Source organism: Gouania willdenowi, chromosome 22, assembly GCF_900634775.1.
Source record: "Gouania willdenowi chromosome 22, fGouWil2.1, whole genome shotgun sequence".
NCBI lineage: Eukaryota > Metazoa > Chordata > Actinopteri > Blenniiformes > Gobiesocidae > Gouania > Gouania willdenowi.
In genome coordinates this window covers 19,620,649-19,638,999 of record NC_041065.1, presented here as the reverse complement: position 1 = coordinate 19,638,999, position 18,351 = coordinate 19,620,649, and the positions used below count along the sequence as shown (strand labels likewise).

General features: G+C 37.3%; 1 protein-coding gene across 3 annotated transcripts in view; it reads right to left on the bottom strand.

Moving 5' to 3' along the window:
- Nucleotides 1-18,351, bottom strand: part of kif6 (kinesin family member 6) — a 72,876-nt gene that overhangs the window by 33,096 nt on the left and 21,429 nt on the right. The window contains exons 1-8 of one of the 3 annotated variants that reach the window (XM_028437378.1): nt 16,015-16,200; nt 12,392-12,501; nt 10,772-10,846; nt 6,293-6,440; nt 6,063-6,172; nt 4,389-4,518; nt 623-829; nt 153-296 (exon numbers count right to left, since the gene is read on the bottom strand). In XM_028437378.1, the coding sequence (XP_028293179.1) occupies nt 153-296; nt 623-829; nt 4,389-4,518; nt 6,063-6,172; nt 6,293-6,440; nt 10,772-10,846; nt 12,392-12,501; nt 16,015-16,074 (984 nt within the window). In that variant the 5' untranslated portion in view covers nt 16,075-16,200. Of the gene's footprint in view, nt 1-152; nt 297-622; nt 830-4,388; nt 4,519-6,062; nt 6,173-6,292; nt 6,441-10,771; nt 10,847-12,391; nt 12,502-16,014; nt 16,201-18,351 lie in introns of those variants that run through there. The other 2 variants (XM_028437379.1, XM_028437380.1) reach the window with 2 other exon arrangements.

Below are 18,351 nucleotides of genomic sequence, written 5' to 3'. Positions count from 1 at the left end.
AACAAATATGTTTACCCTCCTGACACTCGACAGGGCAGTCCTTACAAACATCATTTAAGCAAAATAACACACACAATTCACACAGTTTTAAGGGACAAACATGTTTTTAGAAGCCATTGGCAATGCAACATGTAATGTAATCCAATTCTTACATCAATGTTTCCTTTATCAAGAGACAGAGTGGCAATCATGGTGGTCATGCAGTTGCCACCGAGGCTGTCCTTCAGCAAAAACGTCAGCAGGGAGTTTCTGTAGGGAATGTGGGTCCGATTCATCTCTGACAATGCAATGATCACCTGCAGAGAGAAGCAATAGAAATACATGGAAATACTTACTTTACAAACATTTTCTTCATCATTTTGGGTGGTTCAAAAAAAAAAAAAACAATCTTAAATAATGAAAAGATTTCTAAATGTTACTTGGCTTTTACAATGTGTGGTCTGTTTGAAGAACAGCTCATTATTTGGCTAATAAGCCCATCTACTTAGCATAAAACATTTACTTCTCATTTTACTGTTAAATCATGATAACCTGAACTAAAATTGATCTCCTTTTTTGTTACAGTATACCATGCTTGAATCTTTGAATAACTGAATATAACAAGAGTGGATAAAGTGGCTACCTGCTCCAAATAGAGGAGAGAGACATTAATATATTTGGCTTCAGTCAGAAGATGTCCGCTTAGACCAGTTTTGCTCGCTCTGTCCGACCCGGCCAGGTCCACCAGGTGCAGCTTGGAACGCCGCAGGGTGGCTGACCCAGGCTCCCGTCTGCAGAGATGTATCGTGAAAATGCAGTGGGAACGAGTAGACGCATGGTTGACAGGAGTCTAAAGATGACAAGAAGAAAAGAAAACAGCAATAAGGAAAAATTGTGGATATATTTTTGCCAATTTTAATATGGTGGAAAAAACCTGTTCAACATTTAGGAGTATAACAATGCTATGGTGTTTACAGGTAGCCTTTAGCTCATTATCTTACAACCCTCTGCCAATATCGACATTTGTCAAAAGTTTTTAATGGATTTTGACAGGATCTTAACCAAAGACAGACCTTAAGCCATGGAAGATTCCATTAAACTTTGGAGGAGATCCAGATCAATATACTTTGGTTTCAAAAACCAAAAAAATCTCTCATTGGTTAAAAAAATATGTATATAGGTATATAATTGACCAATCTTTATGACTTTTGGCTCATTTATGTTGGGTTGGTTCTTCAAGTATTTCACAGAGTTTCATCTGTACCATCATCAGGATCAGTGATCCATATAACTGTAAATATCTGATAAAGACGATATTCGGCACTTGATGGAGGCAGGTTTCACTGTGAGATTCTCTCCCTTTTATAGAACTGTCATTGACCAAATACATGAACAAGACTTGATTATTTCTCTTTGCTTGAAACCACCCTCACTGACATTCCAGGTCATTCATTCTCCAAAGGTGCTCTGACCCTGAGTGGCTGTTGGTGTAAATGTGCCAACACCTTCTTGTTGAGATCATGACAGATGATTTGCTCTTTTAACCCATGACTGTCATCTTCATGATCTCTTTCCTCTGCACATGTCAATGACTACACTGCAACTATTAAGGAATTTCAACCATATGTAACAGGGTCATTTACACTGTTTATTTATGTAATATAATTACACAAAGTTTCATTTTTAAATCCATTTACATTTAAAGATGGAACATTTCATTTTTATCTACTGTACCGTATGTAAATTTATGGGTTCTCATTCTTCCCTATAAAAGCTTTGCCCCTTTTCTGTGTTCTTTATCCTTTCTTTTGTTATTCAAATAAATGTAAAGTGTTTTATGCTTCATGTGTTTTGTTTTTGCCATTTTATATATTTATATGTTTAAAATGTCTTATTTTTAACTTTTGTAATTTATGTGACCATCCTACTGTAAGTAAAGGTAACAAACTTTCGATGGATATGTGGATAGTGTGTGTGTTTAAATGACAATAAAGAAAGACTAAGTCTAAGTGTTGGGCTGATTAAAAACACAACACAAAGCATTGCTCTTGTACAAAATGCCGCTGGATGACTTTGTTTCTAAAATAAAACTGAACATTGAATACAGACTTATTTTATGCAGTACAAGTTCACCATAATCAGTGTTAGTTAGGCCTTAACTCCAATGCATATCACCCTAAAAAACGGACAATATAATAAAAGCCAAAGTTAAATACTTGGTTCCTAAAGAGTTTCTTTATACTCTGCGATAGTAACTTTTAACCTTTACACCTTCTCCCTTACTTTAATGTGTTGTACTGATTCTAATCCTGCAGATATCCAGAAAAATCTCTTTGTAATTCCAGAGCAGTCTTATTTTTCTGCTGTGTCCAGGAATTTGGAGGCATAGCATCAATGTTTCAATGTCACTTCTGGTAATGGTTAATCTAAACGTGAGAAAAATCACCCTTTTCTAATGATAGCAATGTTTTATCTGGTGTCACCAGATAAAACGATAACCTGTTGAATAACAACACCAGTAGTTAACCTGAGAGAGTTATGCTTCAAGTTAGTAAATAATGTAGTGATCCGAGCTATCCAAGCTCCTGTTTGATGATTACCAAACAAAACAAATAATGAACAAACACTGTCATTCTTTACTGTAATGGTCAGATCTCCACTGAAAGGGTTGGTACTTTTGAGTCTTTCTACACAGTAGGACAAAAACTCATGTTAAATGCAGCCACCGAAAAACCCACATTCATATTTCCTATAAATCTTTAAACTACATTTTTGAAGTCTAATAAGAATCTGATTTTAAACTCCAACAGAACCGTACACAAAAGTCCTTGGAGTGTGAGCTGTCACATTGATTGATTACACCACCTGTATCACTCATCATCACTGGGGTTACGTACTTTCACTTAATTGGAACCTTCTTGTTTTACACTAACCACATGTTGATCTCACATGCACCCCGCACTGCCCACACATGTGGCTGCAGCAAATCTGCAGAAATGGGCAAATGGGTGCTTTCGTAAATGGTGAAGCCATGAGGGAAGTTGAAATCGGAGTACATGTTTAACACATATTAAATAGGTTAATGAGTTTCTAAGGCAGCTGAATGGGATGGTAAATGAAAGAAGCTTTGTATCTACGTAAGGTAAACAGATACGGAGACAAAGAGAAAAGTGAAACATTTTCTGATAAAGTCGACAAAAGGGTTAGGGGTCGAGAGGCTCTATTTTACTTCCTGTCAAATGAAACTGTAAAATGCATTGCCAAGTCGCTAAGCAAGTGAGATCATGGTCTACTGAGTATGGCGTGAATAGATGCGTCATCCTTTATTCCACATGGCTTGGAGCGAGGAAAGAAAGAAAGAAAGAAAGCACTGTTGTATTTGAAATGTGTTTGAAGCAAAGTCTTCTGGGAGGATTCTGGCAAAGATACACTGACTATGTTAAAGGTTCTTTTGCTGCAAACTCACAAGAAATCTTAAACTGAGCTTGCAGAGTTTAAGGAACTGTGTAACTCTCTGAGAGCTTTATAATGTGAAATCATAAATTGCTTTGATTCAGAATCTCTCGACCTTTTAAAGCTGTGAGCAACAGCAGAATTTCATCAGTGGATTTAAACACAAGCTGAACTGAGAGTGATTATATAAATCCAGTAATAAAAAAGAAGGAAAACTATCCCTCCCTCTAACATATTTAGTGCATCATACTTATTTATAATACTGCTTGAAAGCAGTATTAAAATAAAATGGTTATAAAACACTAAGTGAAAACATTAATAAACAAGACCCATGGAACCTGCACATAAAAAAGCAGCTACAAAAAGGTCATTTTGTGTGTTTTTGGAGTCATTTTGTGTATTTCTGTTAACATTTTGTATATTTTTTGAACACTTTTGCTATTTTTTAATGTTATGTACATTTTTCAGTAATTTTGGGGTTGTGTTGTGTGTTTTTAAGGTCATTTTGGGAATTTTTCTGTCATTTTATGTGTTTTTTGGATTAATTTTGTGTATTTGTATTGGCGGCCTAACCAGTTTAACCTTCAACACCTGGTTTAGACTATTCATACAAAGAGGAATTGTCCTTTATTCAGTTCAAAAGTGTTTTGCCTGTCGTCACAACAGGGTATCATGGGTTTTAATAAAGCACTGTGGTTTTCTCGCACAGTGCTCAAAAATGTGTGTATGCTAACTGCTCTCCCGAATGACTGAAGTGATTTTACCAAGTGGAATTTTACAATGTTAAAAAAATATTGTGGTAGCAACAAACTTCAAGTTTAGTGGAACGTTGAAGACTTTACCTTCACATTTTTCTAATGAGGGTGGCCTAAATGACTAGATATCATAATCACTTAGCTACATTGTTATTGTTCTAACATTAGTGCTTTTAAAAAAATTGCCTTCTGGTTTCTTACTTCAGCAATCACACGATTGGTGTCACCCAGGAAGAAGAGATTCAAAGCTTCCTCCTCAGTGGCTGCCTGATGACAGGAAAGGTTCCTTATTTGAACATTTTGCTCCGCATCCTCGGTAATTACAACTTTTCTGAAAAGGAGGAATGAGAAAAACATTCAGACTTTCAGAGCAAATATGTTTAAACAATATGTTCATGTTATAAATACAAATATAATGTTAAAAAAAGAGTAATCGCCATGACAACTGGCTCAATTCTATATCAAACAAACCACATGTGATGATCAGTTTGGGCTGCCACCCACTAAAGAAGTTGATAATAGTCGAGGGTTTGGACAAACAAATAGTCTTCTGCCCACATCGGATACAATGAAACCTAAACAGCTTTAACAGATGGCATTCAAGCACCTCTTTTCATCTTCCTACATCAATTTCTTCTAAGTGCCAGAGAAGTGACAGTATGCTAACTGAATTGACATATTCAGCACGTGTACATAATTATGTTAACATGTGCTAGTGATTGGGGTCATTTGATAAAACACCATTAATCTTTTTGTGGTTAGAAAGCGTGCCTTGGCAGGCTCGTTTTGTTTGACAGCCAGTCACAGTAGTAAAGGTGGCAAATGGATTAGGGAAATGTTCAGACATTTATGCAATTAGGGGGAGGACAGAAGAATGCATGATGGGAATGATACATGGATAGGGCGAAAGAACAGAACTGGTAATCTGCAAAATCAAGGAAAGAAGCAGAAGGAGGAATTTGCCAGCACCTCGACTTCTCCTTGAATCAGCAAGTGTGGCCATGGCCTGGTTAACGACGGGCATTTTCTATTTCCAGCACACTGTCATTTGTGGCTATGTAAACCTTAAACCTTAGCCTCATGCTCCAAAAGTGAAGTAAAAACTTAAATATAATGAGAATAAAAATATGCACCATTCTTTGTGCATGAGACAATCTACTCTGCTGGTTTGAAGTGAATCAAAATTAAACACCAAATCTGAGTTAAACTATTACTGGTAGATAGATATAGAATAAAATGATTAGTTTCAGGACACAATAAATTAGAATCATAAAGAAAGTTGCCACAAATCTTAAAACAAAGGATAGAAATTACAGTTGATGTAAAAGAAGAAGGTAGGTAGACTGAATAGTAAATGATTAACAGCAACATAATGAACCAGGGAGAAAGGCACATGAACTCATTACAAGGTCACCCAAATCAGCTTAGTGCTACTATGAAGTACCCTACAGGAGCGGGGTCAGCTTACACCAGTAAGTGGCCTCAAGTGGCAAATATAAAAGCCACATGTTTTCAGGGCAAGAAAATGGCTCATCTTTAAAACTCTCCTTCACCATGTTTTAAGGCTATTGGCGCTTTCGCACAACCCCAACCCTTAACCCTTAACCCTGGTCTATGGCCAGGAACAAAATCTGCTCCTCTGTTGTGTAAGATAGATTCTGTTGAACCCAAACAGATCATCTGCATTAATCAGCAGCTGCCTTATTATCTTACAATGCGCAGATTCATCTTGACTATTCAATTATCTTAATGTTTCAATCACCGGCACCATTGTGGTGGTAAAGATGCATGCAGCTCTGTGAAAGAGGTTCTTTATACTTCTACTTATTTAGTAAAGAACTAAGTACTAAATAAAAAAAAGAACCAAACACTTACGGTAGGTCCTCCAGTCGAGATTCTTCATTCCGAGAATCCAGAAGGTCGTATGCCGTCTCATTGTAGATCTCCATGTAGGAGATGTGCGTGGAATATATCATGTTGCTCTCCTTTGGGTCACAAATGTATTATTTCAATGAATGACAAATACTTAGTCTTTTATAATGACAAATAACACTCAGTGGTCTTTCAGAGAGAAACAGATATGAGTGAGAATCATGCGTGCTGACCTGATCCAAGCGTTGAAATAAGTAGGAAAGAGTGCGCGGAATAATTCCACGGTCAATGTAGCGCTCGGGCCCCCCTGAGATGGTGAACGTTTTTCCACTGTCCGTCTGGCCGTATGCAAATATGGTGCCATTATAGCCATCCAATACACTGCAAACAAACATGCTGGTTAGACATAATAGAAAGCCTTGCACACATTATCCTGAGGCCATCATTCCAAAGGAGATCATCTTCCTAAATTTGAAAAAATTTTAAACCAGTTTATGCTGCCTTTCCTGCACATCCTATGGTCTGTGTTTATGACGTTTGAAGCAAAGTAAACAGTTTCCGTATATGTTTGAAATATTAAATTGTTGGTTCTCTAGGCTAAGACCTAAACTCTTGCTGTCTCTTTGCTTCTCATTAGCTGTAATAGTTGTGATGTATTTATCTATTTATTCCGGATTAGGTGACACATGCAGTGACAGGGTCTGTGCTAATCACTGCAGTTTAGGTAGAGAACAAGACAAACTGTAATTACAAAGAAAATGCAAGTGAGAATACTGTATGTGGAAATTGTTATGCTTTTGCAACATTGCCATGGTAACAATTATAGGTAATATAGCAAATGTATAAATAAAACCTATGAGCAATTCCTTAGCCTCCCTCACACCAGGGGGCACTAGATAAACCTTGAAGGTTTGGGTACCCTGATTAGTAAAATGGGATGAGGCTGTGTTCAAAATCGCAAACTAATGTACAAAAAACACTACACACTCAATGAGTGTATACTGTCTACCATATACAATTAGTATGATTAGGAGAATAAGGATGATGACCGTTCCCACTGAAGTATACTTCCAAGTTCCCCAGATGCATTTCGAACCTACAACAACAAAAACCTGAAGCACACTGAGGCTAAATATCTCCATTAATTTGCCACCTTTGAAAGTTCTGAAAGCATTATAAGCTAGAAAGTGACCAAGTAGGATTTGAAGAACATTTGGTCATTTAATCCATAAAACTTGCAGAAAAAGCTTTCATGCAGAATTGTGCTACTGACAGAACTTCCGGTTAACTTCAAAACAAGAGCCCTATTTACAAAAATGTTAAAAACGAATGGAAGACAAGCTTTTGTTTTTAAAAGGGGATGTTTGCCTTTTAGCTTGAAGCCGGTCCCAGGATGATTTTACATTCTGCTCGCAATGCATCATGGGGCGGTTAAATATGACTAGGGTGCCCACCGTGTATGCTTCAAAAATGTCCCGATATAGTACATGATCCGGGTATTTCTGCCGTACTCAATCTTTCCTTACTATCTAATGTGAACGCACTACATACTAATTTTTACGTCAGACTTAGTATGAGTAGTATGTCAGAATGCGATTTCGAACACAGAGTACAGAGGACAAGCTACATTGGAAGAAAAATAATAATAGGTGAATAAAAGAATGTATGTAATTCTCTCAATAACAATTTATTACCACTTTTTCATGATCTCTTGGAAACATGCTAAGAACATACATGATACTTGTTTGATACTTGCTTGCATAAACATCTGTTTTTCTGTTTTATTTGTGTGTTAATATAAGGGCTTAACGGGGACATTGATATGAAAAAGGTTAACATATGTTCAATATTTTACTCTACTTTAAAAAGCTAAGGGAGAAATGTGACACATTGGATTAATTTAGGTTTATATGTCACCAAATTGAGGTCTTTTAGATCATGTGTCTCCTCTGACATCACTACTTAGACTTGCAGAAAGGCGAGACAAAGTCAAGTCTACTGGTAAGCAGAAAAGAAATTGAATGAATTAAATCTGACACTTAAAATCCACAGAGAAGCGTGACAGTGAGTACACTGCTGCGATGGTGGCAAATATCTGAAATATGAGTGATAGAAAAGGCCTGAAATATGTCAGCTCAGCAGCATCCTCTAACTTCTGGTTTGGCACACGGTTGTCCTTGTGGATTTGCCCAGGAATATGGAAACCAATGGCATCTATTTCTCTTTGAATAAAATAAACTTGAATAAAGATTACTTATGATGACATGTGATTGAATATGTGTTTAAATGGGTTTGTGGCATTGGAAATAAACTACAGTAGCTAAATATGTGAAAATGACAGGGAAGCTCATGGCACACAAGCACAGATCAAAGTTAAGGGTCTTATTTTTAGTTTATTAATAATAATTGGGCTTGAGACTCACTTATTTTAATGGCCCTGCAGTGGCCCTCCCAGTATTTGGGAGCATGTGGGTTTCTTTCTCTGTATTCTGTACAGTTCCACACCCTCTACAAAAAGGGCAAGAAAAAAAATCTACAAGTCAAGTTATATGAAAGTATAAAAGACTACGTTCACTCATAAGGATTGTGGTTGGTTGGTTGGTTGGACGTTGGGCTGACCAATGGCGTCTTTCAAACCTTCTGTGAGTCACGGCTGTGATTGGCAATGGAAAGACAGGACACAGACATAGTGTTCAGCCTTATGTCAGTACTAATGATGCAGACTGGGCCCTGCAATTGAGGCTTGGGCATTTTCCAGTGCTTGTTCCTGTTTACACCTCAACTTTTTCCTGGAGATTGAAAGTAGATGCAACAGATCCTTGTTTCTACAGTTGTTCTCACTTAAGCTTCACATCCAATCTTCAAGATCTACACGTTGAACAGTGAATTGTTCTACGTTGCGCTTGAGCTCAAAGTCTCATGATAAAGTCGTTTGCTGCATCGATTGACTTTTCCACTTGTGGAGCTGTTGATGCTGAATTGTTTTGAAACTACTTTACCAAAATTAAAATCACAGGTTTCAGTTACACTACAGCAGAAACAGCAAGTTGTGTGTGAATGAACGACATCAGAATTGGACCCAACTGGAAATTAAAGAACATTAACCAAAACATCAACCTGACAGTGATTGCTAGTAGGAAGGGAAAGGCCTCTGTGTGAATGAGTTTAAGCGTGGGGGCAGAGAAAAGGCAAATTCAGAGCGACTGCTGGCCGGGAAAGTCTGAATAAATGTTTCCAAAACCTCGAGCTTTAATTTGAAAAAAGTTGAAGGATGTTTGTTGGAGAGAAAACATGTCCATACATCGTCCTTGTGTTGTTGGCAGAGAACAAAGGCCTAATGTTAGAAACTGGGAGATTTTTGCCTGTTAGTCTAAACGCCTAAAACTGTCTAAAAGTTTGAAGATAAAAGCTGGGTAAAAACTATAAGCCGAGGACAGAAGAAACACAAAGCTAAAAAAAAAAAAACTTTGTCCTATCGGTATCTGGAATAACATAAGCTGGTCACTAAAACAAAAGCAATAACCTAGGAAGGGGTTTTATGCCTTGCTTTTTCTTAGTCCTTTTTGGCCATTCATCCAAACCTTACATGAGCTGTCTGTGTGTGTGAATTCTTTTCTTTTATGCTAATATAGAGCTACGGAATTAGCTACACAGCTAGTTTTCAACTGTTGTATTCACACCCCTAACTCTCCCTTTATGCCTTTAGGCAAAAAGTATGTCAGTCTAAAGAGCAAAAAAACATCAACTCGAACAAAAAGTGCAATATAAGTTTTTGCAACAAGCGCTTGCTAAATCTCCCACTTTTCTATAGCAAAGTATACTTCCTACGGGCACTGCACTAGTTTTACTTAATGGCCATACCATTAAAGTTTGAAAATCAGGGTTTGTTTAGTTGTTTTTGTCAAATTGTTTGAGTTTATTTGTGGTTGTTTCCAGTCACATTTATTAGCCTGTGCTCCTATCTATGTTGAGAGTTCTCCTTTATCATTTGAAGCTAGTCGCAAAACAAAAAAATCTGAAACTGATTCCATCCTTTGCTTTCGAGACAAGAATTTACAAGGTCGAAACATGTTAAAATCTTACACACAAAGAACAGAGAGGATCTTGCAAGGTGGGTATGAAGTGAGAGTAGACTAGTAAATGTCTGATTGAAAAGACAGATCGGTTATGGCTAGACAAATGACTAGTGTTTTAGACCCCAGGCGTGACACTCATATCAAAGACTAACAGACGCCAGCTTCAAATTAATACGCCAAGACCTGGTAGAATAGCGACTGCAGCATTTTAACCTGATGTTTACCATCTGCAACAACAAAGAGAGGAACTGTTTAAAAGTTGGCCAAGGAAGGCAACCTAATCCTTATGTTGGTGAACCATTGGGAAGAAGGTCAAATGCATCCAAGTCCTTGTTTGACTCACCCAGTCCTCTCACTGTGTTGTTTATGTCTCCCAATAGCAATGATAATGCAAACCACTTGTGGGCTTCCACAAATAGCCCATAATGTGACTAAAAAAGCCTGGGGAGATTGAAGAAGCTAAGCTAAGCCAGGAGGACAACGTCACAGCAACACAACAGAGCCATCTATGGATCACAGGAATTTCCAAATGAATTCCTTCTGTTGCTGTTTGTTATTGGTCTGCCCAAGGATTCTTGGTCAGAACATCATCACAGAATACATGGAGCATGTGTGATTTGTGAATTGGAATTTTACCTGTCTGCAACTGGTAGAGCGATGTTTTCAAAGATCTCTTCTTGTGTAGTCTCTTGATCAAACACTTTGCAAAACCTGGGAAAAAGGTAAGATACAGTGATAATGTGTTCAGGAAGAAAACATCAGCCTTATGTTTAACCATCAACCATTGCAGAACCTTTAGTTTTTTGAGCTTCTAATAATGGTGACAGAGTGAGGATGAAATCCTTCTCTCCATGTAATCTGTGGCAGAATCAATGAGATTTGTGAGGGCATATGATCACTCTCAGAACTTCAAGGGCTCTTTGCAATGTAATTTAGAAACCCATCAAACCGTATGTTGGTGCTGACTCAATATCAAGTACACCCTCACAACTAATTAAATCTACTGGTAATGCCCTAAAACTTCATGAAACCATCCCCACAATGCATCATTACCTCTGTTAAGCACACAATTTAAATGTTAAGATCTCCTTAGACTTATGACTTTCTGCAGTCCTACTTCTTTATTTGACCTCAGATTAATTCAACAGCCCATCTTTATAACAAATTCCGACCCTTACTCATCAAGCTTTAGCTTCCCTCTACAGCTGTTTCTCTTCAAGGTCATTCCTGGGATTCAACCCACATATAAAGGTGATGATTATCATCACCTGCTATATTCAGGTGACAACACACTGACCTAACAATAGCTTGACCAAATCCCTGACTTGGCTTTATTTGACCAAGTATCCTCCATGCTGTATTGAAGCCAGGCAAATACTGAATATACCAATGTTTGGTCACAGTGGCATATGTTATAGCATGGAATAAACCAACAATCCTCATTTAAGGTCACTGCTACTGCACTACAGCAGAACTACTGAAAAAAAAAAAAAAAAAAAAAAAAAAAGAGTGTGAGACGCAACAGGAATTCTCCCAGGAAGTTTGGTGAATGTGGAAATGTTATGTTTACAAGGCCACAAGCTATTATAAGACTATGTTTTTAAAGGCCTTCCATGTCCACTGATGTTAGTTTCCCAAACTGTGACTTTTGGGGCTTAGGAATGAGATACAGTCCATCTTTGAAGAGTTTTCTAATGCGGCAGAGGTTCAGGTTCCTGCTGAACAAATAATTTATGGGCAAGAATCTTATGTAACCCATAGTGCCTAATTTTAGAAGGTTGGCTTTCTCCATTAGAGCCTATTATGGGGGGGGGGGTTCCAAAAAGGAAAATATAAAAAACAAGACAGAAAAACTTCATTTTCCATGCTGTTGTTTTTCCTAAAGTGACACATTTGGACCTGACAACCATGGGATTTTTTTCGAGAGTTATTTGAAAAAAACAGATGAGACTTCTTCTTTTACATGATCCCAAAATAACTAAACTTTCATGCAGTTTTTAACCACCATTTAAGTGTTTTGCTGGTTGAAGATACAAGGAAAGAGATTCTTTAAGCAAAACAAGTCACTATCAAGTCCAGAAAGTACAACCAATTAACTTTTCTTCTTTTAGGTACTAGAAAATTAAGACATGAGTATCAATGAGACTGGGGGTTTATAAATTACATACGAGGACTAGACTGTGACTGAATAGTGTTTACTTAGGTAACTAAAACACTATTCTGTTGTATTTTTAGTATGATGTTGTTTCAGTGCACCTGAACTTGTAGCGTTCTCTCTTGTTGTTAACAAATCCCTCTGCCTGGTCCTTTGGCACGCGAATATCCAGTGAACCACCTGTTTTCTCTTTGTTCTTTACAGAGTACACCTGAGGGAGCCAGAGACAGCAAAATTGTCAGTCATAGTAGCAGACTACAGAAGAATAATTACTATCGCAGGAATTATCACAGCAAGTTTATGATCAAAATATTCCAAAAGCAATGGAGAGAGAAGCCTCAGGGAGCTATATCTGCTATATCAGTTTGAGTGATATTTTGATATGTGCTACACTGCATGATGTCCAATTTAAAGATCAAAAATACATCATGTTAGATCTAAAATGTGTTATTATGTATTTATGATTTGGAAGCTGTAAATGCAAAATTAGAGTTCTATAGGTAAGACAATATATCTGGGACAGAATATAAAATAATAATCATTGTCAACTGTGTGGAACATATTTATCTCTGGAAAGTAGGGCTGGGCGATTTTGCCTTAAAAAAAGTTCTGGTTCTCAATTTTTTTTTCCAATGCACTTAAAAATTACTGCAGACATCAGATATTTTGTCAAAAGTGCAACTTTATTGCTGTGATTGTTCTCAAGAGTTTAAATGCATAGACCAATTCCAAAATAAAAAGTAAACGAGGTTCGGTCATTCAACAATTTCAAGCTTTAACCCAGGTTTAAGCAAAAGTGCAACAGCAGCTTCACAGGAGCTTAAAGGGCCCATGTTAAGCTAAATCGACTTTTCTGTGCTTTAAACATCAAAAAATGCTATACGGGCTTCATACACATGCCCAAAGTGTTTTTTTCAGTGATTCCCTCAATCGTAAGTTAAAGGGTGATTTGTTCCTTTCTTACTGCAGGGCGAGCACAAACACCTTGCTCCAATTTGATGACACGTTCCCACTTTGATGACGGATTTGACGCGGCACTGATCTGGAGAAGCCGCGCCTCTGCCGTGATTGACATGTAAACAGACACGCCCACAAAGGTGAGCATGTCAGCATCCTTTGCATGTATTTTCTACAGTCTATGTATGTACCGGCAAAAGCCCCGCCCCCACGCTCTCTTTTGTGTTTATAAAGCAGCACAAGCTCAGCTACAGAGTGGGTACAGAGCGGGCCTACGTCACCGTGCGAGGAGGAGGAAGTCAGTGTGCCTGTCTACAGACATGCCCACTCATAAATATGCAAAAGTAGGCTGCAAATCAGCCTGTTTGTGTAGAGTTGCTCAGAAAGTGACTTTTCAGAGGCTAACACTCTGGAAAACAGGCGAGTTTGGGAAAATCTCAAATACTATGTTTTTGGGGTTCTTAGAACAAATGGAGACGGGTGAAAAATAGCATGATATGGGACCTTTAAATTTTCTGATTAAGAAATCAGATAACTACATATTTTATAACATATAACATTACAATTAAAAAAAATAACAAACTATTCCCTTAGCATCTCAGCATAGTGCGAACAAAACATTAAACATGCCTGTGGCACACATATAGCCTACTCAAAGGGTAAACAAATGTAAACAAAGAGGGGGCTGGCTCACATCGCGCTACGGTAACCCACAAGGACGGAACGTGAAAAAGTCTGAAAGAACTGTGGTGGAAAAAAAAAATAAAAATTTAAAAAATAATAAATAAAATCGTTTTTAGCCACAATTTTGATAAACAGACTGGGCTCAAACACTAGAAGACATTTAAAGTGAGGTCATGCAGGTCAGCCTACACACCCCCAGCCCCTCTGTTCCTCAGCCTGAGCATATGTTCTGGCATATGTTTCCAATGGACACTGATGCAATTACATGTGCCTCAGAGTTCAGGGAATAAAAGACGAGACATAAATGATTAGATTCTCTTTCACCATCACACCCAACTTCACACGCCACCGTTTTTATATCTCCTCACAGAGATGTGCCAATCCTCGAAAAATGCCCTGAGGAGGCCGGGCTCATTTCATTTCGCCACAAATTTCCTCTCAAGTGTCATATAAATCCTTTAAGTAATTTGATTGTTTGAAAGATCAGCTGCGATAATTAAATGATTGAATAGGATTTTAAATGAAAGGGGTACCCACAGCATTTTATTGCGGATTAGGAAAGATATTTTAATATTCTTAAAACATTTTTTTGGCACACAAATAAAGATAAAATACCCAACAAAGTTTGGGAGTAGATGCTTCATATGTTCAATATGCTTGTTTGCTAAAAGAGATTTTTCTGCTTCAAATTGTGAACCTTTTTCCTCTTAAGACGTTTATTATTGTGTATAGTTAATCACATTACATCACTTTAATTTATTTAGTCAAGCTCAGTGGAGTGCGGTGATTAGTGTTACGTAACAGCAAAGAAATTGGGTCAATAATAGGATTATTTTGCATCATTATGGGTATGTTTTCTACAGGTACTACAATAACAGTTGAAATACAAGTTTCAATTGCTTGACTAGATCTTTTTTTTTTCTTTTTTCTTTTGGCTGGAAAATACAGTGTATGTCCAATGTTTTGTTAGACATATCTTTCTTTTAGTCCAGTTTTTACAATGTCCAGCATTGTCCTGAACATTGCCTGAACCTTGTTATCATCATCTATCCATTAATCTGTTTTATTGTGACAGAAACAGTAAAATAGATAACAAACCTGCAAAAGAAGTAACTTATTTTTATCATTTAAAAAAGTGTGATTTATTTTTTTGTCCCGTGTAGGGACAAATGTGTCTTGAACATTGGTTCCCTAATGCTTAATAATTTACAAATTCAAAGCAATGAGTGGAATTTAAAGTGTAATTTATTATTTTTAAATAATCAATGCAACTTTTATGCAATTACTTTAAGAGTACATAAATGCAGGCTCTGATGTAAAATGTAGCTAATTATTGTCTCCTATTGTCAAAAGTGTGATAAAATGGCCTCTACAGCATAAAATAATCATGTTTCAATAAATTACATATATATATATATATATAGTATTTTCTTTAGCAATAGTACTGTTAATTTGTGGTGAATTTGTCCAAAAAAAAAAAAAAAAAAAATAGCCTGATTATTTTATTTGTTAAATCTGAGTACCCCCTGCATTGTGCTCCTGTACCACTAGTGGTATGCGTACCCCTGTTTGAGAACCACTGATTTCGGGAAAATATACATTTAAACAAGCAGTAGCCAATATACAAGTTAATTTGATGGCATATTTTCAAAGTTTAAGACGCAATTCTGTTGTATTTACTTGTATCTCCGAACATGTTTTGACAAGACAATGAAAAAAAAAAAAAAAAAAAAAAAATCAGAGAAATATTTGAAATTGAATTTTTAATGTCTGTGATTGCTCAGGGTGTGTCTGTTGCTGGCTTCACCACCTAACGGGAATAATCGATTTATTGTTTATCATTATCCTGATGTGTTTCACCTACGAGGCATTTTAAACCGACTAAATAGATGAACTGAAGTGGAAAACAATACAAGTGAGCAGCGGTGTTTAACTGAGGTGTGTTCGAACCTGCTCTAACATGATAAAGGTGATAAAGGTGGAGTTGATACCATAACATTGGACTGTAAATAACACGTGCCCCAAAGAAAACATGCCTTCATTTCTCTATTCGAAGATAGAGCTGTCTTTGGCATTTACTCACCGCTGCTGTTTTCTTAACGGGTTTAATGCGCCCAAATATCTGTATCGCCTGCTTAACCATTGTGAACAGTGAAAGTTTGACTTGTTTTTCCTGACTCTGCTTAGCTCTTAAGCTAAAGTGAGCAACATTTTATCATTCTAAATCAGCTGCGCTGCTGGTTGCTTGGAAACGGAGTTTCTTTTTTGTTAGGAGACGAAGCTGCGGTTTACGTCATCGACTTGCGCCGCTGCGTCATAACTACGACATTCTGCGCCACTGCTTTACAAGCACAACTCCCTGAACATGAGTACATTAAGTTTTATGATTTGAATTTATTTGTCATGCAGTTCGAGTGTGAAATTATAATATTGTGACAACTCTTAGATCGATTTCAAGGGTAAAATATTTATTAAATAGGGATACATATCCTGTTCAGTTTCTTTATTGGATTAAATGGTGATCATACTGAACAGTTATCGATAAAGAGGTGGTTCACAGTTTATCTCATCGTACAAATAATTTGTATAGAGTTTCTACAGGTAGCAGCAAGTCAGATTTAAGGTTTTAATCCCCAATTGCTGTATTTTTAATGCCACAAATAAAGATAAATTTTCATATTTCATTTCAGATGTGTAAACATTCCATTAAGCAGATAATTGAGGAAAATTTCCATTTTCAAAAGAAAATTGTACACAACAGAAAACTTTGGAGCAAAAAAAAAAGGGTACAATTTCAGCCAAAGACTGCATAAAAAGATACAGTCTAGGCACTCATTATTTGCAAAAATAGAAAAAGCCTTTATTACAAAGCCAGAAATATTCAAAAGTACACCAAATAAAAAAGAAGTAGTTAATATGAGTTGATCCACAAGTTAAAAAATCTGCATATTGGTTATTAGTCATTTATTTGATGTAGCTGTATAATTTTAATTTTAAATGTAGAGTGGGTAACTAACTGGTATCTGGTAAGTTTTATGTTTTTATCGTTTAGTTTTTATACATCCTAAGTCTATTGTACAAGTGTAGAGTTTAAATCGGAGGTTACATGAATGATTGCACAAATTATGAAATTGTTTGCATGCAATGTCCATAAATCACTGTAATGCTTCATCAGATTGTTATGCTTCTCTCCAAGGAACATAGCAAACATTGATTGTATTTACACATAAGAAAAGTTTAAATATTTCAAAACTGGAGGAAGAAGAAGGAGCTGGAGGAGCAGAAGAAGCTGGTTCTGCAGAGGTGGACCAAGAGGGCAAAGACATCAACCTTCACATCCCACAGTACATCTCATCTGTTTCATAGTATGTCGACCCTTCAAAGAGGCCCACGCTAAAGAAAGACGGCTTTGAGGGACCCAGAAAAGCTTGGCCCAAATTCACAGGGAGAGCCATTGCTGCAGATGAGCACAGCCAGATCCAACTCTCTCTAGACTACGATGGAAAATGCGATCGCTGGAATGGGTACGACCCAGAGGAACACCAGCATATTGTTGAAAAGTATGCCAAAGTAGATCTGGCTAAGAGGACGCTGAAAGCACAACGAGCAGGCCTCGGGAAAACTGGACCAAAGTGAGCGAGAGCGTGACAGTGAAGACGAGGATGAAGACAAGTATGCTGAAAATATTGACATGACCGGTCAAACCTGCTTTTCCAAGAAGACACAGCCAAATATCTGAGAAATCTAAAACCAAACTCGTTGTACTTTGATCCAAAGACACGAGCTATGAGAGAGAATCCATACTCCAACATCGACACGAACAATGGCGAGGTGGGATACGCTGGGGACAACTTTGTGCGACACAATCACACAGGCTCAAACACAGATGTTTGCTGGGAGGCCTATAAGAGAAGTTCAGAGGTGCATCTGCAAGCTGATCCCACTAAGCTGGTCAAGGCCAAAAAAGAAGACTTCAAGGAAATGTAGAGGGAAGGCGTCCTATAGAAGTATGTTGGTTCAGAACACTTGGATGCGCCTCCTCGTGAGCTGCTGTTGACTGAGGATTATTCATAAATTCATATATATCAAAAACCAGACAGAAAATAAAGTAAAAAACCAAAAGAAATCGGAATTGACTCAAAACATAAAATTCTAATTCTTTTTAAATAGCAGGGTTTCAACCTTTTAAATAATACACAAACTGTCATAAAATAGAGCGACCGCATGCGTTGGAAGAATCCGAAAGGATTGGTTAGTGACACTGACGCACACTTCAACTGTGTAGTACGGTACGGAGTGCGCCCTAGATCGAGATTCAGATACGTTTTATGTCAATGACGTATGTTTTTTGTGTGGTGTTACAAGAAGCCAGGAGCACTAAACAATGATTAAATGCTTCCGTTTTCTCCGTTGTTTTACT